The sequence below is a fragment of the Magnolia sinica genome, chromosome 4 (assembly GCF_029962835.1).
Source record: "Magnolia sinica isolate HGM2019 chromosome 4, MsV1, whole genome shotgun sequence".
In the NCBI taxonomy this organism is placed as follows: Eukaryota; Viridiplantae; Streptophyta; class Magnoliopsida; order Magnoliales; family Magnoliaceae; genus Magnolia; species Magnolia sinica.
Genome location: NC_080576.1, coordinates 104,855,000 through 104,878,633, shown reverse-complemented (window position 1 = coordinate 104,878,633; position 23,634 = coordinate 104,855,000). Strand labels below are relative to the sequence as shown.

The 23,634-nt window shown below is 38.5% G+C and overlaps 2 protein-coding genes across 2 annotated transcripts; both read left to right on the top strand.

The window, feature by feature from the left end:
• The first annotated feature begins 10,039 nt into the window (after window positions 1-10,039).
• On the top strand, window positions 10,040-10,681 carry LOC131244627 (zinc finger protein ZAT11-like). The gene has a single exon (XM_058244132.1). The coding sequence runs from the start codon at window positions 10,079-10,081 to the stop codon at window positions 10,553-10,555; it is 477 nt and encodes a 158-aa protein (XP_058100115.1). The 5' UTR covers window positions 10,040-10,078; the 3' UTR covers window positions 10,556-10,681.
• Window positions 10,682-20,583: 9,902 nt separating this feature from the next.
• Window positions 20,584-22,201, top strand: LOC131244626 (F-box protein At5g07610-like). The gene has a single exon (XM_058244131.1). It carries the CDS (start codon window positions 20,590-20,592, stop codon window positions 21,751-21,753), a length of 1,164 nt encoding a protein of 387 aa, XP_058100114.1. The 5' UTR covers window positions 20,584-20,589; the 3' UTR covers window positions 21,754-22,201.
• The last annotated feature ends 1,433 nt before the right edge of the window (window positions 22,202-23,634 follow it).

The window sequence follows — 23,634 nt, the reverse complement described above, 5'->3', positions numbered from 1 at the left end:
CCACTAAATCAACGCTTCATGTAACAGACACGTGGGCTTCACTTTACGCTGAAAACCTATAGGCATTTCGATTATCATGGGACGTGTATCATACCATTCTTCTCTTCTAGAACGACTTGTTAGAGGAGTCTTGGTCTTTCTTTGCAGCTAAGTACTGAGAATTTGTTATTTGGAGACTGATGATTGTTGAACATGTTCTTCCATACTTAGTCAAATCAAAAGCAATACGCTATCTATATCTTGTTACGCAAGGTAAGGGATAGTGTTGTTAGAATCATGTTTAAGAGAAGTATATACTTTGATACTCTGGCATGTGTCATGGATGATGCGCAGGTAATTAGAAGTTTCTGAGAAATTGCTTACGTGGCATACAAGTAATTTAATCTAAATTATCCATAGTATGGTACCAGTTTAGATGTATAATGAATAAAATATTATATGGTATGGTTATCTGGCTGGTAGATAGCTGGATATTTGTTGGACCGTTAAAAATGAAAAATGTTGAATGGTGTTATTTCAAAAAACAAGTGCCCACAGATCAAAGGTTGGGATTGTTTGATCAATCTAATGGACCACTGATGAAAGCACATGCCCAGCTTTGTTTTTACTACACTATGGCGGAAATGGATTAATTGGCTACTCCCCCTGTCACTGGCCGGGTGACTGGTGGTCGGTGCTCTGTGGGCCCCACCATGATGTATGTGTTTCATCCATTCCGTTCATTCATTTTTACAGATAATTTTATGATTTCATAAAAAATAGGGATATAAATCTCAGGTGGACCACACCAGAGGAAAACAATATTGATTTGGATATACACCATTAAAATCCTCCTAAGGCCCAATGTACTGTTTATTTGACATCCAATCTGTTGATTAGGTCATACAGACCTAGATGAAGGGAAAAAACAAATATCAGCTTGATCCAAAACTTCTATGGCCCCCAAAAAGTTTTTAATGGTCGACTCTCATTCAACACTGTTTCCTGTAATGTGGTTCACTTGAGATTGGGATATATCTAATTTTTCGTCTCATACCATAATATGATCTAGAAAAATAGATGGGCAGCATGGATGAAACACATACATCATCTTGGGGCCCACAGAGCACCGACCATCAGCCATTGGCTGGTGGCAGGGGAGTAGCCAATCCGTTTCCCACCATGGCCTGCTCTGTAGAGTGGAGAGTGCTATTTTTGGCCAGTCTGATGGACGTGTAGTATCTCTAAAGCGTATTCCAACTAGCACACGTGTGTTGTGTGGATGGTATGTTTATTCACTCGTGTGGGATTCAACGCACCTCATTTGTCGGAACTTATCTTTCCAAAGACTCCAACGGTAAATAAAAAAGAACTCTTTTTTGACTTATCCATGACACGTCAGTAAAACCAATCAAAATAATGTACATACACATCTCGATGGACTGAAAGGTTTACGTCCATCGACCTGTCCACAGACCTCCTGGTACTTTGTATCGCATCTGAGCCTTTGAAATGGTTGAATCTACCTTGAAGATCATTCAATGAGAAAATTCATTCTAATCAGTTCGTTCAAAAGGTGGGCCACGCTTGTACATTTATTAATTCCATTGGCCATCCAATATCTTCAATGGTTTACGGGAGTGTGGCTTGCTTGATGAAAGGATCAGCCTCACTTTTGCAGCTGATGAGCTTCAATGTGGGGCCGATCTATTCAGCTGTTCAGATGTTGTATGCAACTCAATGGACTTTTAACTTTTCTGCGCATGAGATAGAAGTGATTATTTCTCATTAGTCAATATAGAAAGTCTTCCAGCGTATTAAAGAAAGTTCGATACAGATGGAGTTATTTTATACTCATGCATTTTAGTACAGTTGATACGCTGGTACCCTGAGATTGTACACGGGACATACATATATAGATTAAACCCACTAAATTGTGGGACCCACTACTCTAAGCAACAATCCCAAAATCAGATTATTTGAACATTCCCAGCCTTTGATTTGTTGAAATAGGATCACTGGATATTTTCATATTTAACCGTCCAATGAATGCCTACCAGTCTAACAAACAGATATAAAATAAGCTTTTATTGATACATTTAAATTAGGAATCATGATTTAGAAAGTTTATTTTGACTTGTATATTACACATGCAATTTCAAAGTCCCTGCGAATCATCCACCGCACTCTTCCAGAGTATGAAAGCTTTTATCTTATCATGACCAAACTTGCAGTATAGTCTATCAGATCTCTACTGGTTACCTAATTAAACAAAAAGAGATTAATGATCTAAGTATACCAACTACCAAATATATTCCAATTTCACTGTATTATATAATATCAACAGTAAGTAAATGCACAGGAACACTACCGATCTAAGCCGTCCAGATTGGCCATTCATTGTCTGTGATCAAACGATTATGGCTAGACAATTGAACGGTTCTGATTGTTAGGTGCACTTATTATGGACCATCAAGTGAACAATCCAGATTATTAAGAAAAGTAAGCCTACTAGGCTTTACACATATACAATATTCACAACCTAACAACAGCAACAACAAGGCTGCCAAACTGGGGTGTGGATTCAGTCAGGTCGGGATCTTACCGAGTTTGGTCAGGCTGTGACTGTGGGGCTCACATTGATGTATGTGTTGTATATCCATACCATCCATTCATTTTTCCTGTTCATTTTAGGAAGTGGGTTCAAAATTAAAAGCAGATCCAAATCTTAGATGAACCACAGCACAGGAAACAGTGGTGAATGACCATTAAAAACTTTTGCTTATAGGCAGCAGGGTTTTGGATCAAGAAGAAATTTGTATATATTTTCCCTTCATCTAAGTATGTTTGACCTTATCAACAGGTAGAATGGGGCCTTAGAAAGTTTTTAATGGTAGGCTTTTAATCACCACTGTTTCTTATGGGTGTGGTCCACCTAAGATTTGAATATGACATTATGGATATACAACACTTACATCAAGGTGGGCCCATGGTCACGACCTGACCGACCTCAATGAATCCACGCCAACCATGGTCCAATCAAATGGTTAATACTGCATCATCAGTGCCGGACAGCATGGTGGGCGATCTTCATGGGGTCCAATGGGTCTCGCATTCCAGGTGGAAATTGGTGTGGACACGGCTTCAGGTGGTTTGGTGGGACACCAATTTTTCTTCCTCCTTAAATCAAATATAAAAAAACACGGAATTTTACAACAACCTATGGACTTACATCAGAAAGATTTCAATAAACTATCGCATTAAACGTGTAATCCTACGTTGTCCACCTTTGATTTTTACAGGTCCCATCATGGTGAATATATAAAATCCACTCCAATAATTAGATGCCATACCAAAGTTAAGTCATGCTAACCAAAAGTAAGCTTCATATTTAATTTAGGTAGGCCACATCGAGGGAAACATTTTGAAGGGTGAGTGTTACCCCATATACCATTTTCAATTGTGTGGTCAACCTAAATTATGGATGGGCCTGATTTTTAGGTGTTGAGCCTAATACGTGTGACTCACCAGATGGTCCGGGTGGGTTGCATATAAACGTCACAGTGGGTCGCCAATTCCAGTCGGATGTTAGGAAATGTAAGGATAGGTACTCCAGTGATAATTACTTTAACATGATAGTTTATTAAAACCGTTTTAAAAAAGCACCTGAATGTGAATTTTATAATAATAAGTGGGTAGACCTCTCTCTCTCTATATATATATATATGCTCAGTTGCGGGACCTTTAACTTTTTGAGAACTCATCACATGTGGTGTGAGTCTTTGGATGATCCACGTGATACAGCACCCCTTGAAACCCTTAAGGCTCAACTTTTATTTTGATCCAAACAGTTGTTAAGCCATGGAAAAAGAAAATAATTTCCTCTCTTGATTTACATTTTTATTCACTCCAATCTATCAGAGTTTTAAATTAGGGTGAAAATTGATCCTTTAGGGTTTCATAGGATGCCACATCACGTGAACAATTAGAATTAGACATGCATGCAAAGGTACACACACGTGCAGGTGCGTGAGCACTTTTTAAGAACTCATCATATATGATGGGACTCTAAAATCTGAACGGTCCATGTGAAAGCAACACCTCATGAAACCCACGAGCTCAATTTTACTTTGATGGGCATGAAAAATGAAAACAGTTTCCTCCCTTGATTTACATTTCTCTTTGATATATCCTGCCTTTAGATCAAGGTGAAAATTTGTCTCTTGGTGATTCATAGGATTCTACATCACATGGACCATTCAGATTAGACGACCATGACACGTGTACAAAGGTATGCATGTGCATAGGTGCGCGGGACTCTCTCTCTCTCTCTATACACACACACACATGAAACTCAAGAGACAAAGTTTCACCCAGATCTTACATTTTGGTGGGTTGTAGTAAAGAGAAATGAAAATCTAGAAAGGAAACTGTTTTCATTTTTCATGACTTGCCAAAGTTTTAGATCAATGTAAGAATTGGGCCAGGAGTTTCCTAAGGTGCTACTTCAGGGTGACTAGCCAGATTAAAATAGTTCACACAAGTTCTGTGGGAATTGGTGTGCAGCTAAGCATCCAGCTATGTTTGTGATTAATCTACGGTGAGCAAATCCGTACCAACAAAAGTGGGCCTTACCATAGATGCAGGCTGTCAAGGGGCTGGGCCAGCGGGCCGGCCCTATTCAAAATTCTGATTTTTCAAGCCCTAGCTGGCCCATTGACACCCTAAATAGATGACAAATGGTGCAAAAGGCTGTATAACGGAGTAAAACAGGCGTCTGATCGGACTTTTTCCTTCGGAATATACAGACGGTAGACCTTTTGCTTTCACGCTAAGGCTCACAAATCAATGGCAAGGATTGCTTCTCCAGTATGTTAATCCTAACGTCGCTTATCCACAAGGGGTCCATCAGATGGACGGTCCAGACTAACCAACCACTCAACCATGTTGACAATGAAGTGCAACGAACCATGATTCCACCACCTTTTCACACTAAAAATAAAAAATAAAAAATCCCTCATTTAAAACACTAGGCCATCTCTCTAACGTCGGGAATACGCATGGGATAATATCTGGGCGGATGCCACACGAATCAGAGATCCTGGCCATTCATCAGGTAGTGAGAATTGCAAAGTGTAATATCCTAATTACAGTAGTACATTCATCAAGTAATGTACGCTTGAATTCGGACCGTTAGACTTTTGTTTTGTTTTGTTTTATTTGTGACCGCCCATCTGTCATGAGAGTTTGACCTACCTGATTCAGGCCCACCATTAGTTTTGTCCACATCATTTTCACAGTGTTAAGAACGGCCCAGATCTCCCAAACGTATGCATCCACCCCCTCAATGATGACCCTCATTGAATCAACGACCCTTATCCAAATTCCAAACGCCACCTAGAAACGTCTGTTGACTCGTCTGAGTGTTCCGGTCAGGTTAATCCAACTTCCGTGATACGCTACGCTATCATGTGCGTTTGCAACCATTTCTGAGGTGGGACTGATTCATCCACTGTACACTTGCGTTTATAGATGTCAATCCAGACCGCCCAAATCTTTGTAGACATTGTGTAAGGAATTTATACTGGAAATCATACTCATTAGAAAATCCTAACTATCCAAACGATGGCCATAAAATGGACGGTTAAAGAGAAAGTGGTCAGGGATCGAAAGTCAGTGGCGTGTAGAAGCTGGTTTAGATTGTTCAATTGACGTGGATTTTGGGATATGTACCAGCTGGAATGGGACCCACGATTTTGGATGAGCTGATTGACTTATATGCATGCCACGTGTCTTGTGCATGTACCAAACACATTCCCTTGTGGAAATCACCTCATACCAGTTTCGACGAATTCGTGGGTCCTGTTCTAGTGATGCATATGATTTCGTACATGGTGACGTTGTTAAATGTACAGTTAATGGGGGCACCTCGAAGATTGAAAGTCCTGAAGATTTGTTTTGGATATCGGATGCGGAATTCCTGCAGATGCCTTTCTAGGAAAGTTCCTCCGCTCGGAAGTTAGAAATTTATCCTGCATGTCCTTTTTCCAGCTCATTTTAACATGCGACAGAAAAGAGACGGATCCATTGGTATCGAGAAATCGTTCCAGGACTTACAAATCGAAGATTTTGAGGATCCAAAACTTGATTGGGCCACGTGAGAGAAAATGTGGGATGGTTGATGTATATTTCCATGGCCATAAAATTTTTATATCTGGCTCAGTTATTTGTTTTTTCAGTAGGAGTGAGACCTTATAAACAGTTTGGATTACCTATAAATATTAGGTTAGACCTAAAGAAAGGATACAAAAGTAAGCATTTCTTTCCCTTGTTTTACTTCCCACATGGCTTACTTGAGTTTTAGATCCATCTGATTTTTTGTTGCATATTCTAAAATGAGTTAAAAAAATCATATGATAGAATGAATGTTGAAGTTTGTGGTTTTTAAAAAAATAATTCAAAATTTCAAAATTTCAAAAACTTATTGTCAAAATGATTAGCGGGAATTTCAAATAGAGAAAGTGTGGTATGTGCTTTTATCCCATATCAGAAATTATAGGAAGAATTTTAAGGTTTATATTTGGATGTGTATAGTATTCTTACTTAGATCTTTAGAGATTGAGACGCTCGGGCTATGTACTGGAACACATGCACGTGTGCTCGGGCACAAATAAGGTAGCTATAGTGGTGTTAGTTGGCTAACTTTGCTCTTGAAAGCTACAATGATCTAAAAACGGACAGGTAATGATGATCCAATGGTTTGAAGCGGTTGAAATTAATGATCAACAGTGAGAAGCATTTTCCACTTAGCTTTGCAGTGCATGAAGTTCACACGAAAGCTCCAACTCTACCTTAATGTTTATATGACATTATACCCTTTATAAGGTATTGTTGTTGTAATGAATTGAAAACACGAAACACTTAGTTTGATATAAAATTCCTGTACTTATATGAATAATTTACTTGTGATTGTTCAATTCCTATTGTTTTCACGTGTGTTACCTACTTGAGTTTTGGTTCCACCTTCTTCCCGGACGTGTCTTGAAATGAGGTTGTAAAACGGATCAAAAAGGCAGATTTCTCACAAACATCGCGGACGGTAGGCCCCACCTGGCTTCCCAAGGAAATACTTCCCACCAATGGCTTAGCATAAAATCCGCTTCCTTGGATCCTCCACCGTACCACTGGTGATTTTTCATTTTGGACCGTCCACTAAATGCCCACCAACCAGCTAGTTAGTGAAGTTAGTGGTTTGTAAGGCATCTGAAATGGACCCATGATTTAGACGGTTGAATTTGAATTACTTGTATGCTAGGAGTGCAGTTTCTTATCAACCGACATCCCCTTCCAGAGTATCAAAATTTCCTGTGAGCTACCAAGCCGTGTCCAACAAAAGAACGTGCGACGCACGTTTCCTTCGTTGCAGCTCACACGTGCTGCTGACTTAATGGAGTCGTTTCACTCCTTTCTCACTTGCAGATTGCACGTCCTTCTAGAAGGAGATCCCGCGGGAAGCTGATTGGCTGCTGTACCACACACCACTGAGGTGGCTGATGCGTTGACGTCACCAATTTAAGTAGGTCTTATCACGAGGTATATGTTATATCCAAACCGTCCATCCACTTTGAGAGCTCGTACTAATCCTTGAACGAAAAAATAAGATAGATACAAATATCAAGTGGACCACACTGAAAAAAAAAAGTGAATGATTGAACGTCTACCATTAAACCCTTTTGTAGGTCATAGATGTTTTGGATTAATAAGATTTTTGTTTTTCCTCTTTTTCAAACAGTTATATTTAATCTTATGAACATATTGGATGGAAAATAAACATTATGGTGGGCCCTACGAATATTGTAAGGGTGAGAATCATTGTCTCACTGCTATTACTGGTGTGGTCCACTTGAGACTTGCATATAAAATCATATTTTCGACTATACTCTAAAATTATCTCTCCAAATGGATGAACGGTGTGGATATAATAAATACATCATTATGAGGCCCATATAACGTTGATCTCCTTTGAACCGTTCATACAACTCGGAGCTCGGAGAGCGACAGCGCTCGTCTTCGCACGACACTTACCCACACCAACCAGGTCGGTGGTGTTTGTTACACCACCCAATCCGCTTCCGATCCTGCGAGGTGCACTCGTGTGAGTTTTGACTCGTTCGAGGAAACTCTCCTGGCCTATCGTAGACGCTGACGCACGAAAACAACCGGCCAACAGGCAAGGTACTGCAACTTATGGTACCCTACCGTCTTTTCCACTAACATGTACTTCTTGTAAGAAATCAGTACCATGAGAATGGTGGGTCGTACCATTAAAATCACTTGAAAGAAAAATCAAGCCTTCCGATTATTCAATGGCCCATATCTTGGAAATCAGCTTAAAATCAATGCTCTGAATCAACATACTTGTGTGGCACAAGTAGTATCATATTAATTTTATGAATCATAATCTTCATGGTGGTCCCTATTTTTTTGATGATACCGATTTTCTAAATAAATTGCATCTTGGCAGAAAAGATGGTATGTACTACTACAAGTTACGGTACAGTTGCACCGTTTCCTGGAGGTTATCATTGCTGACGTATATGCAGGATTCCGGTGGCTCCGACAGAAAGTAAAAGTAGTTATCTGAGTTGTTTGATACTCTGGTAGTGTATGACGTTTGATACTCAGGCATTCAGAACATGTACTCGTGACATACATTAAATTGTGTCAACTACGTTCTCCAATTCATAAGCACAAAATATAATTGATTGAACAATTAAAACCGCTGATTCGTGGACACATGTTTGTTGAAATAGGACCATTGGATATTATTCATTTGAACTGTCCAATAAATGTTCATCAATCTGATGGTCAGGTAATCAAATAATCTTATTTTTTTGGTTGTGACATATGTATACTGATTCCCATAATTTGGACCGTTTATTTGAAATCATTCTATGCTAAGTATGAATTCCCACGTGCGTGTGTATCATTCATCCCACTGCCGGAGTATCAAAGTTTTTCTCTGAATCATACCCTCCTCGCACGTGCTAGTGTTGCACGTATTTGCAAGATCTGGGCCGTTCATCTGATGACCCCCATCATGTATTTTTGGTTGCCCAAAATTGGTATCGTCCAGCCATCACCAGTCCCCATTCAACACACGCATGTGGCACACCTGTTGACCGTGTAGACCTTATTTTGGAGCCAAAGAACGTACAAAGTGGGGCCCACATAATGAACTTCCCATGATCCCCGGAGAGTAGGGTAGCGGATTGGCTGGTGTACCACACACCACCAACCTAGCTAGTGTGGGTACGTGTCGTGCGAAGACAAGCGCGGACGCTCCTCGAGCTCCCAGTTGTACAAACGGTTCAAAGGAGATAAAAGTTACGTAGGCCCCACAATGATGTATTTATCATATCCACACCGTTCATCCATTTAGAGAGATCATTATAGATCTTGATCCCAAAAATCAGTCATATATAAGTCTCAATTAGACCACACCACAAATAGAATTGGGACAATGATTCTAACTGTTAAAACAGTCGTAGGGCTCACCATAATGTTTATTTTACATCCAATCTGTTTATAAGGTCACAAAAATATGGATGAAGAGGAAAAAAAATATCATATTGATCCAAAATATCTGTCACCCCCGAAAGGGTTTCAATGGTATAAATTCAATTTCCCACTTTTTTTTTTATAGTGTGGTCCACTTGATTTTTGGATCTGTATTATTTTTCAGATCAAGCCTTACGCCGAGCTTTCTAAGTGGACGAACGGTTTAGATATAACTCATACCTCAATATGGGACCCACAGAACTTAGTGACGTCAACACATCAGCCAGGTTGGTGACAGAACTTGGTGACGTCAACACACCAGCCAGGTTGGTGGTGTGTGGTACACCAGCCAATCCGCTTCCGGAGAGTAGGATCCTTTTGGTCAATCCCCAAATCAAATTAGAGCCGTCCATTTTGATCACAGTTGAAAACTAGCTTAGTGGAAAAGGATGATTTTATCATTGATAGCTAACCTTTATAAATAGAGAACAACTGCAACTTACCATCTTCCATTCTTTCATCTAAAATTTCTAAAGTCATGAAGCGTTTTAGAGAGGAGATGGGAGTAGACACGGAAAGCACAAGCGTTGCAACCTGGCTCATGTTACTAGCACATGGGTCCACCACTACAGCAGACCATGATGATCACATGGCCCACCAGAAGGTGGGCCGCATCTTCGAGTGCAAGACGTGCAACCGACGGTTCCCATCATTCCAGGCTCTCGGCGGCCACCGTGCTAGCCACAAGAAGCCGAGATCCATCGAAGGCCATCATGACCGTTCACGGCTAAAGCCTCGGACCCACGAGTGCTCCATCTGCGGTCTGGAGTTCGCAATAGGTCAGGCTTTGGGCGGTCACATGAGACGGCATAGGAATATGATCGACGGCTATCCTGAAGCGCCTGCGGTAAAGAGATTGAACACGTCAGCTGGTGTTCGATTCGATTTGAATTTAACTCCTTTGGAAAATGATCTTGAGTCAGCATTTGTTGGGAAGATTAATGTGGTCCATTGATTTAGTGGACCTCTCTCAAAACCATCTTTCATTTCTATATTTTGATGGTTGATATTAATTAATTGCGTTCTTTGTATTTTTTATGGACTTTTATTTATACAAGGCTAGGATGTGTTTAGTAGTTGATGAATTGAGTTTTAAGAGTTATTGCAGAAAATCGAACCGTGCGAAAGGTGGACCACACCACTTGTGGTATGTGAAGTTTCACATACAACTCTTTCTATTTTGCTAACGTTTGCTTGCGTAGAACCTCTTAAACATAGAAAATTTTTGGCCATACTAAGAAGGCTATTAATTTTCTCATTTGAGGGAGATATATTGTCTTTAAGGGTGCGTTTGGTTGCACCAGATATCATGAAATTTCTTGATATTTCATGATTTATCAATCTGATTTGGTGCAACCAAACGCACCCCAAGCAAAGCCATTGTGGGTCTAATTGGATCATTGATTCCTTGGCTGAGGTGAGTCTTATGTCCTCTCTTTGTGATCAGTATCCATTGACCAGGTGGATCTTGTTGTTTCTTTATTCCTAATAAAATTTTATTTATGATAAAAAGGTGAATTGGGGTGGTTTGGTTGCACCAAATTATTATCATGATATCATGATATTCGGTGCAACCAAATGCAATAAACGTAGGCACCCTTAGATTGTATCATGACCCATGCTTTGAATGGCTCGGATATATCCCACATATGTTAGTCGTTGAGGGATAAAAAAAATGAGACTTCAGGTAAAAGGTCACATGTTCACCCCAGCCCTTTTTAAAAAAAAAGATCCTCACAAAGGAACTACTCTTTAGACTTAACAACCGTCCAATTTAAAGGTAATATATTAATTATGTACCTTAAAAAGTGTTTTAAATAGCTCACATTATTTAGCATATAGTTTATGTTATGTAACTCATGAAAATAACTTTAAGTCGCATGTACCTTATACCAAATGCTAATTTACATTTGCTATGCAATCTATACTACGCTCTAAATAACTTTCATTATAAATATTTGTTTACTAAAATGAAAATCAATTAATGTTTTCAATATTTCGTTAAATAGTTTATTTTTAATAAAAAATAGTTAAACTTTTTAGTGATTTTAGTAAAATACTAAAATCAACAATACTACACTAATTTTGTTACTCTTTCTTTATTTTTATGGTTAATCTTTGCTCTATTTATTATTATTATTTTAAATTGTGTTTGGTTGTACAAATATCATGAAATTTCATTATTACTTTGTCTAATTTGGTGCAAAATATCATGAAATTTCATGATATTGGTACAACTAAGCACTTACGCTTCAGAGGAATGAACGCTGGTTAAAATATAGAGTTTTCTTTGGTTGTGCTTGTATAGTTGAGAGTGGATAAAATGGTTATTGGCCAAGGGAGAATTGTAGACTATGAATCTCATGCCTTGAATGTCCATGACCATCTAGCAGTTTTGGGTAACCTGTATCAATAGGCAATTATCTTGCGTCAGAGGATAGATAACGAGCAGGATAGAAAGTCCCAACCACCAAGCCCACTGATGAATTTGGTGCCTTTTCCCTACTCCATATAGGAGTGTGAGCATTCATGAATATCAGATTTTATTTTTTTAACTCTTTTTGGATATTTTTATTAAATGATTGGTTCAAGCTTATAAATTAGGAGACATGCATGTTTCTATCAACATGAGCATGCTTATATATTAGCTTTGACTAATTCTAGCTCTAAGGACATATGGAGAGTTCAAATTACTAGTGTAAAATTGTTTGGTAACCTCTTCATGAGGTTACTTTGGTTGCTCCATATATGAGTGTAGTTGGGTATATACATTAGAATATGGGAAATCCATATGATCCAAAAAGGGATATACTAGTTGCCTAAAAACACTTTTATAGATTAGATTTCGGACTATCCATTAATTGGTTTTTTAGTTGAGCCTGACATGGTTTTATATATTTTAATCACACTTAATGGTAATTCAACTAGTAAGATCTTGTGATCTACTTATTAATTTGCATGGGCATTGGACTAAAGTTTAGTTCTATGGTTAATGAAGTGGTTTGGTCAATTTGAATATATTGATAAGCAAGACAATAGGGTATACAAAAGTCTATAAGGATGAAGTATATCATAATCAATACATTTCCAAAACTCCTACTTATATATAATATATACTTCAGAGCAGTAGACTGGGGCTTTGTATGTCCCTTACCACTTGAGGGTCACCTAGAGAGAGTGTGTAAAACAAGGAGAAATATAGAGACTTTTCTCTCCTCCTTCCACATCCATATGCACACATGTGGGCGGTCTAGTTGTCTAGATTGTTTTCATGTGCATGCCCCTGGCCCTATTATAGAAGTGCGCACATGGCATCTCACTTAGCTTTATTTGGAATAAATTGGAGATAAACCTCTTGGTTTAGAGGATCGGCATTGATAATTCATCTAATTTCTCAGCAACATTTCTAAGAGGTAATCCTAGAATATGATTTTCTTTGCTTTAGAAAGTTAATAATATCTACACAAGGATCACTAAATTAGGCCTTCATTAAATCTTGACTTTTGAAAACTTTTAAATTTTAGCAAGTTTCAAAAATTTCTCAACAAAATATTTATCAAATGTTAATAAAAGTAGAAATAGAATGGGGTGTCCTTAAATAAGTGGGGTATAGATATTATTTTATAAATTTCATCTCAAAACATTCCCATGTAAGAAATGATCTAGATTGTTGAACCTAGCGCCTCCTTTCCACCTGTACATGTGGCGGTGGGATGTGAACTGGGGACATCTATCATGTGAAAGGCAAATGGTCTCCAAGATGCAATCTAGCTCAGTAAGATGTTCTTAGAATGGTACTCTTATTCCTGACTTTTGCATTATATGGTCGTATCTTTGCTATAATGGATTTGCTATCCATGTGGTCAAGAGACAAGTAAATAGGGTTGCTAGTCAATGTGCATTGCACTGAAAGATTTGGTTGTACAACTCTGTTTATTTGAAACTACTTCCAACGGAGATGAGACTTGGACAGTTCATCCGGAAGGTGGGTTGCCACGATACTAATAAATGCCTTTTTATTAAGGTGCTCCTTGTAACGTTTAGAGCTTGTTCTGTAGTAACGTTAGTTCATTAGAATTTCAAGACTCGTGTGGTCTACCATGTGAGTTTATAGAGATTCTACTTTGCACTATTTCTTATGGTGCGGCTTATTTTTGATGTCTTAAATCTTTTAGTAATAGAGTCTGCCGATGTCATCGACAGACCATTCAATACCTTCGAGAACTGTTCGATGCCATTAGAAAAATTCAAAAATTCACAATTGGTTGCTGGACACTTTATGTATCCTGCTTGATGCCATTGAAATGGGTTTGATGACATCGACGAGCCGTTGATGACATTAAAGTCCCATCGAAAAAATTCGAAAAATACATGTTTAGTCGCTGAAAAGTTTTAGTGTTTAGTTCAATGACATTGAAAAGGTTTGATGCCATTAAAGCTTATTTGATGCCATCGAAGTACCATCGAAGGCATCATCGAACGATTGTACAGAGTTATACAAAGTTGCGTAAGTGCGGGATTTATTTCTCATTTCGATTATGATTCTTGTAGAGGCTATATGTATGTGTGTAATCGGGAATATGGGGTATCCAAGAGATTTCTAATTTATTCCTAGGGTTTCAAGGGTGTAGCTTGTTTGAATTGGATAATTTCTGTCGCTTCTAATTTTTTACTTTCATAGTGCATATTTATTACTTTGTGCTATGATTTTTTTCCCACAATGGATTTTTCATATTAAATTCAGAGTCTTTGTGATTGGGCTTGATTGTACTATTGGAATACTTTGCTTGATACATTTCTATTTGCTTGTGCAATCCCCCAACATGGCCCACCTACCTCTCAGATTGGACTGAATTTTAGGATTTAAGGTAAAATTGTGGCAGCAATCTGATGAATGTTCCTTCCACACATAGCTTAATTATCACAAGGGACGCCATTTGTATGCCTACTCAATTGTGTCACTAGCGAAGTCCTATTATATAAATGAGTCGAAATGTGTATAGGCAGGGCATTAGGTTAGTTGGTGTTAGAAATGGATTAGTAAAGTCCATCTTGTCCATACAAAAGTTCTAAAATAATAAAGCCATATCTCATTTACACAGCAGTACATAAGTAAAAGATTTTAGTATGTGAAGTGTTGGATCTTTAGGTGACAAGACGGGTATTCGCAAGCATCAATGTTTATGTTCTCAATTGGCGAATAATCACATCATTTTTTTTTTACTTATTATTATATCCATATCTATTACAAGAAGGCTCTGGTGTGGAAAGAAAAGTTCAAGGTGCGATAGACCTCTGCTTACAAAAACTTTCTAATTACCTTCCTACCTGCAACAAGGTGTCACCCTCCATATATACAGGGACACTAAGGGGTGGTGGCTCCGTACGGGATACAACTTACTCATATGCTTAGAATTTTAGACTTTACAAATTGCTTACCTACCCAAAATTTGCATTAACAAGAGGATAGTAACCATCTGATTTTACCAGTCACTAATTAATTTTAACCATCCATTTTTATAGCCATCAATTGGATGGTTAGGATTGCTCGATCAATGAGATTTGGAGATATGATCTGTTAACAATGTGCCTCACAATTTGGATGGTCTAAATAGGTGTATATGAGTGGCTTGTTTGAGGATGGATCACCACCATTTTCAAAATGTGGTGACCTATGACACAAGTCTAGTCCCTAGTTAGGCTATCAATGATAGAGGATTAAGGGTGTCAATGGGCCGGGCTCGGGCCTGCAAATTAGAATTTTGAATAGGGTCAGCCCGACACAATTCAAAATCTGGGCCAAGACCAACAACAGGCCCAGCCCTTTGACAGCCCTATACACGGACCAACGGTCACCCAAGAGATCCGGTGGGCCTGGGTCCATTTTTGAACCCTTTCTTGGGTTTGGCTCCAGCTCTTTATCTCCATTTAGAAACTGGTCCGATTTTGTCGGGTATCGGATATCGAATTATCCTGTGTACTATAAATTTAAATAAAACAATGTGGCTAGTTATCTTATGAGGAGATCTATTAGAGATTTATTAGGATTTTTTTTTTGAAAATTTGAGATAAGAGATGATTTTGCTAAGCTTAGTGATCTATATCTCTCTATACCATGTATAATACTGGTAGCTTTTGATTTTATTTTTTTTTGGGTGCTGCAATTAATTTCTAACATATGAGAACTTTTAAGTTTCTAATTGTAGACAACTTTGAATATTTTAGGGATATGAGAAGGCATTTTAAGTTAGGATAGTCGTATTTTGAAGCCATAAAATATGACTGTTGCCCATCATGTAATTGGGATTTCACCAATAAAAAAAACCAAGGAGTGGCTTAGATTCAAGCAGTTTCGACAATTTACATTTTTACCTTTGTAATTAATGAAATATGAGCTGTTTCTTGAGGACAATTTTTGTCCTTTCTCATTTCTACAATTAGCCCCTTTTAACTCTTCTCCTTTTTGGTGGATAGCCCCTAAAGGAAGGCTAGTCATAGGGAGCCATGTGACACATGCTCCATGGGCAAAAAGTAGCTGATACTTAAATGGGCTATAAAATTGAAAATAGTACGGATGAGTCATCCACTGTATATCCGATTCTCCATCCTTTTCCTTCACTTTTATTTTGGGTACTCGTAAGGTTTACAAAGTAATTCAACTAGGGAATGAACCATGGACAAATAACACCAACTACACTGTCTCTCCATTTCTCTCTCCTTTCTTCCCCAATGAGTGTGTTTTCCCTATTTTTCTTTTTCCACGTGCAATGCATGTGCCATTCCCCTATCCTTTACTATGTATAATGCAAGAGTAGTTGAACTTTTTTGCTCCGTCAATTAATTACATTAGAGGAAATAACTTTGTATAGACAAAAGACTCGGGAAAAAATATTCTAAAAATATTAATAATATTTTGGGAATTGAAAAATATAGCTATTATATGAGAAATTGTATTTTCAAGGAAGATATTTTAAGAAATGTTAGTATAGTATGGTGGCGAGTTTACACCTGTAACTTACATCCTTAGATTGATTTGAATCATTCATGTTCTCGATACCACTTGATTGATTATCCTACAAAATCAAGTTCAAACAAATATTTCTCACGAAAAGTTAGTTAGCATTAAACAAAAATTATGAGTGAAACCGACTTAATTTTTAAGCCAAAAGATCTAAACAATGTGGTCCACTCGTCTACGTATGGCCCACCATGATGTGTGCTCTGCCCATCATATCGGGCTCTCTCATGTTTTCCTTGGAGTCTGAAAATAAGGCCAATCCAAAAGTCAGGTGGACATACCATATAAAATCATGCTGAAATTTCTGATTTCAAGTGATGTGGCCCACCTGAGTTTTAGAAGGGCCTGATTTTAGGGAGTCCATATCCTGGATGGGCCAAACTTATGAATGGATAGGATGATGTACAGAAAGCATTGCAAGCCCCCACACCGAGAGCAAGAATGGAAGAACCGAGATGGATGCAGTACAGACGGAAGGTTGATTTGTCAATCGGGCCAGTTAAACCAATGGGTCTAATCATGAAAGAAATGGGTACCCGATGGGAAGCTGAGCTTGGGACCTCAAAAATTGTACCCGGACCCGATGGGCCCAAACCCGATAATACCCAACGCCCAAATTGTCTGGACATTGTTACACGTGGATAATCCTAGACTTTTTATCAATATCACACGAATCAACAGCTAAAGGAAGTGTGAGAGAGACTTTTGATTAATGGCCCACAAATCAACGGCTAAAGGGAAATGTAAGATTTCTAATATTGATTATCCTAGTCAATAGAATCGGACGTGGATTTCCTGGGAAAGCCGAAGTTCCTGCACTGGTTACTTAGGTGGGGACCACCTTGATGTTTTGTAAGAAATCTATCTTGTCTATCCATTTCTTGAGATAATTTTAGTACTTGAGGCCAAAATTGAGCAGGATCCAAGACTCAAGTGGGCTGCACTTAAAGAAAAGTTGGGTAGGGAAAACCTCCCTAGGTTTTGCAATGATGTTTACATGCCATTCATACACTTTCGTAGTGTTACATGAACAGAAAATACAAATATTAGCCTCATTCAAAACTTATGTGTACCTTAGAATATTTTAACTATGTACCTTCAATACTCACGTTTTCAGCTCACTTGAGTATTGGATCCAGCTAATTTTTGGCCTCGTGTCCTAAAATAAGCTCATGAAACGAATTAACGGGATAGATTTTTCACAAACATCACATCCCGAAACTTAGGTAGGCTCCACCTAGGTTTCTAGTGCAGTAACTTCGTGCTAAAGCCTTTCCCGGGAAATCTGCTTCCCACGTAATGGACGCGGATTTCCTGCGAAAGCCTTTCACAGGAAGTGTGTCTGTGCTTGAAATGGCCCCACGAATATTTCAAATGTAAACATTCAATTATCACTTTTTCAGCTCACTCTTTTTTTGGGTTAGATTGTTAGTACACACCTATGTCAGTACACACACTCCATGTTAGCCACCCCCACTAGAGATCGATACCAAGACCTCAAGTGTTGAAACGAGGTATCTCCACTTAGTCTGCCAGTTGAGCTATTGGATCTGGGTGTTAGCCCACTTGAACATTAGATACAGTTCATTTTTTGCCTCACATCCTAAAATGAACTCAAAAAACGGATTGGTGGAGAGGATTTCTCACAAATATGATAGTGAGCCACACCTGGTTCCCAGCGCAATAACTTCCTGCAAAAGGCTTTTGCAGGAAATCCGCGTCCCAACGGAACGGGTTCTACCACCGATCGTATCCTACGGGATAAGCATAGAGTTACTAAACTAGAAATCCGCGTCCCCACGGAACGGGTTCTACCACCGATCGTATCCTACGCGATAAGCATAGAATTACTAAACTAGTCAAGAAAAGCCACTTTTACCGCAGGGAGTCGCAGAAGCTCTGTGTGAACTACTGCAGTGTCTTGTGTGACATCCACTCCGTCCATCAGTTTTTCTAGATCATTTTTTGACTAGTGCCCAAAAATGAGACAGATCCAAAACTTAAGTGGGCCACGCCACATGAAAGGGTGGTGATTGGATGCTCACCATTGAAAACTTCGTGGGCCATACAAGTTTTGCATCATAGTGATTATTGTGTCTTCCATTCAGCTGGGTTGTATTAATAACCTTACGTACGGTTTCGATGGATAATAAAAATCACGGCGGTAGTCATTCAATCCTCACTGTTTCATGTGGTGCGGTTCTCTCGATTTTTTAATATGTTTAAAACCGATGAACGGACTACGTATAAGTTATAACACAAACATCACGGTGGGCCCCGCAGATATTTGGGTTAGAGGGTAATCCCATAACAGCAGGAAAGTGAGAAGCGACAAAATCGGATTGCGTAATTCACGCAACGGCACTTAAAAGCTCTGTGGGCCCACCATGATGTATGTGTTCTATCAACGCCATTCATCAATTTTTTTTCGGGATACAAAAGTTTCATGAATCTGATATTTGTGTTTTCCTTTCGTCCATGTGACCTAATCAACAGGTTGTATAACAAGCAAACATTGCAGTGGGCCTAGAAAGTTTTTAACTGTGGGCGTTTTATAATCACTGTTTCTTGAGATTTGGATCTGATTTATTTTTGGACTCGTGTCCTAAAATTAATTGGAAAATAGATGGACGGCGTGGATAAAACAAATACATCCTGGTGGGCCAGAGAACTTTTCAAGCATCGATCAATAACGACGATCCGTGATGTGTGCTACAATCCGAGGGATGCGGATTTCCTGGAAAAGGCAACTTCCTGCTGCTACGGGAAGTTAGGTGGGGCTCACCTTGATGTTTATGGGAAATCCACTACATTCATCAGTTTTGAAAGATCATGTTAGATTTTGGACCAAGAAAATAAAGGAAATCCAAATCTTATATGGGCCACACAATAAAGGATTGAATGTCCACCGTTGAAACACACGTGGGGCCAAGAAAATTTGAATCAGGATAAATTTTATGTTTTCAATTAATCCTAGTAGAATTTACTTTATAAATGGTATGGATGGTATATAAAAAACACAGTGGACTCTAGGAAGGTTTCAACAGTAAGAATTTACCTACATACGTTTACCTGGTGTACGCCTCACTTGAATTTTGGATTTAGATCATTTTTTAGCCTATTTTCCAAAATGATCTTGTAAAACTGATGGACGTTGTGGATTTCCCATGAACATCACGGTGGGTCCCACTTAACTTCCCATCGCAGGAAGATCATGGCTTTCGAAGGGAATCCGCGTCCCAATCCGAGGGAAACGGATGGGCTACTCCCCTGCAACCAGCCCGGGGCTGGTGGTTGGTGATCTGTGAGCCCCACCATGATTTAGGTGTTTCATCCATGCCGTTCATCCATTTTTACAGATCATTTTATGGCTTGATCCCAAAAATTAGAGGGATATAAATCTCAGGTGGACCACACCACAGGAAAACAATAGTGACTGTATATCCACCATTAAAATCATCATAAGGCCTATTGTACCGTTTATTTGACATCCAATCTGTTGATTATGTCATATAAACCTAGATGAAGGGAAGAAAACAAGATCAGCTTAATCCGAAAAGTTTACGCCCAAAAAGTTTTTAATGGTTGACATTCATTCAACACTTTTTCCTGTAATGTGGTCCAATTGAGATTTGGATATATCTCATTTTTGGTATGATCTAGAAAAATAGATGGACGGCATGGATGAAACACATACATCATGGTGGGGCCACAGAGCACCGACCATCAGCCATGGGCTGGTCGTAGGGGAGTAGTCAATCCGTTTCCCATTAGGAACTATAACAGGAGGAGAGAAAGCCCATTACGAACTCTTTCGGGAATCCTAGAGAGAGAGATTGTCGTATTGCTGGTGAGAATTCTGAAGAGCTCTTTTTTTTTCTCTTTCTTTTTTAAACAGAATGGCTCTTTCTAGAAAGACTCACGAGCCACACATATATGATATAATCGACAACATTCCTCGACGTAAATCAATGCGTGGGCAGCCGATCATTGCTTATCTGACTGATGATCTCTTGATCAACATATTCTCTCGATTGCCAGTAAAATCTCTCATACGATTCAAGTGCGTGTCCAAAGCATGGAAGTCTTTGATTTCTGACCCTTCTCTCCATGGAATTTTACCCACAACCATATCCGGCCTCTTCTGCAGTTTCTTCAGGAGTGATCGTTGGAGTAGTGAATTCATATTCACATTCATTACCGACAGAAGTTTCCCAAACACAAACAATGTTTCATTCAACGACATGGGTGATCTTAGTTTCTTTCCACACAATCGTCTTCATAAGTTCTGCATTGTCGATTGCTGCAATGGGCTGTTGTTAGGTCAAGCTTTCCAAGGTATAACTGAGTCTACACTCGCTTACTACGTAATAAATCCAGCTACAAAGAAATGGGCAGCACTGCCTGAATCTCCCGTGAACAATACCCACACGAACTGCATGCTAGCCTTCGATCCCCTTGTCTCCCCTCACTATACTCTCATTCGCCGGGGCTTTTTTCGGGGGGTCGATATTTTCTCATCGAAAAAAGGCATGTGGGTACATTATAAGGTGCCAAAAGAACTAGTCGCTCATCATCGATCACCAGCTCCGCCAGCTGTTTTACTTAATCGTGCCTTGCATATGCTATCTGAACATAATTACATTGTGGGATTTGATCTTGATGGTGAGTGTTTTCGGTTGATTCCATTGCCTAGTCCTCTTCCACGTGATCCAAAAAAATGCTTAGGCGTCTCTAGAGGCTATCTCCATTTTGCGAACTATGATCACTCTCAATTGCAAATCTGGATGCTTGAGGATTATGACGAGCACAAGTGGGTGTTGAAGTACCAAACTAACATCGATTCCTTAATAGAGAAACATCCTCGAGCAATTCGTCTTTTATCTTTTAACAACAAATGCCGTCAATGGTTTGATTATTACCGGTGGAACTTCAGTTTCTTTGCTTTTCATCCTGATCTTGAGGTTGTTTTCCTTGGAATGGCTGGCATATTGTTTTCCTATCATCTCAGCAGCATGACGTTGAAGGAGGTACGGGGTTTAAACCCAGCCCATATTGGAATATACAACTTGCAGAATGTATACCCTTTCTCGCCCTGTCTGGAAGATTTCTATGACGGCCGTGAATTACAGTAGGAATTATCTGATCTTATTTTGTTTTGCTTTTTAGATTTTTTATTTTATTTTTTGTTTGTTTTTTTTTATTTTCTTAGTTTATGATGTGATTGTTGAATTGTAACCTTAATAAAATAATGTGATGTTTTCTTTTTAGACTTGTTTTATTTTCTTAGTTTATAATGTGATCATCGAAATGGGGACAGATTGAAAAGAATGGTATGACCTTATTAATTAAGAGGTTCTGTTAACAAATCACTTATCCAATTTGGATTTTTAATCAATTGGGCCACATTGTAGAGGATTAGCCTAACAATTAGAGGTCTATTTTTAATCAAGTGGGCCACAGTGTAGAGGATGAGCCAATTAGATCGATATGTTTATTTTTAATCAAGTGTTCATGTAGAGGATGAGCCTAACAAGTAGAGGTTTCCAATTGATTTAGGGTTGTCAAAGAATAGGTGAAATGTTTTAGTGAAAACGGAAATAATGCTATTTCAATTTGTTGGATATTAGGACTATCTAATAAGAATGACCTTAAATACATGCTATATCTATGCATATTGTTTTTAAATTAAATTAAATTATTTTAAAAAATAATATTCTAAGAACATAAGTTTATTTTAAAAAAATAATACTAAAAGAACATAAGTTATAGTGCTCCTAGTTGCATTAAGTCATTTGTACAATCAATTATCCATTAGGTCTAGAATACTTTGATGGTTATCATGCAATAATTGTATTATAGATGAGCCAATCTATTCTCATTTGGACTTTTTTTTTTTGTACACATTCCTTTTTTAAGACATGGATAGGATGGTTAATGGATGCAGATGGGAAATTAAAGAAGAATCTTACATTGGTTCTCATCACCAACGTAAAATGGAATGCAATGAAATAACTTGAATTAGAATTCTCTCAAAAAGGCTAAGAATCTAACTTGAATTAGAATTCTCTCAAAAAGGGTAAGAATCGGTTATAAACATTCTGGTGACTCCAAGGAAGTTTTTAAACCATTGTTTCCTCATCTCAGTCGATGGGAGATCCCGGTCCGTGGGCCTATCCTGATGTATGATGCTTATATCCACTCTGTCCATCCGTTTTGAAAACACATTTTAAGGTATGATCCAAAAAATGAAGTAGATCTAAATCTCGGGTGGACTATAATACAGGAAATAGTTCATAAGGGCCACTGGAATGTATATTTTCCATCCAACCTACTGATAAGGTCACAAAGACGTACGTCTGACATCCACCCACTTAACACCTTTCTCAAATTTTTGGTGCAAGAATCATAAAACACAGACACATATATATTGAATTGTGAGAGTGGAACCCCTTTATTAGATTTTTGGCTCTGCATTAACACACCGCTATATATTGATTTGTGAGAGTGGAACCCCTTTATTAGATTTTTGGCTCTGCATTAACACCACACCACCACCCCCCCCAACACACACACGCAGTTTGCAGGAGTGGGGCCCCTTTGGTGCTGCATGGACCATAATATTCTTTTCTTTTTCTTTTCTTTTCTTTTTTTTCCAGTTTGTAAGAGTGGAGATTTTTTCATTGTGAGTGTGCTTCCTTAGGTTTCAGTTTGAGAAGAGCATACTCTTGATTTTTAAGGTCAGTAGATTAAAAGAAAGGTATTTTGAGGACTTGTTGATTGGTTAATGAATTAGCATTTTAAAAAAAAGAAAGAAGAAGTCATTCTTGCTTATGAAACCAATGCAGTTGTGTTTCCATAACTATAAGTTTGTAAATAAGAGAATAAATTCACTAGGATTTACAGATTGGGGATTCGGGGATTTATAGATTAGCTGTGCTTTGATCCAAAATTTTCATTGTTTGCAAGGTTTAGATTTTTTGGTTTTTAAATGACCATTTGTAGTTCACATGTAG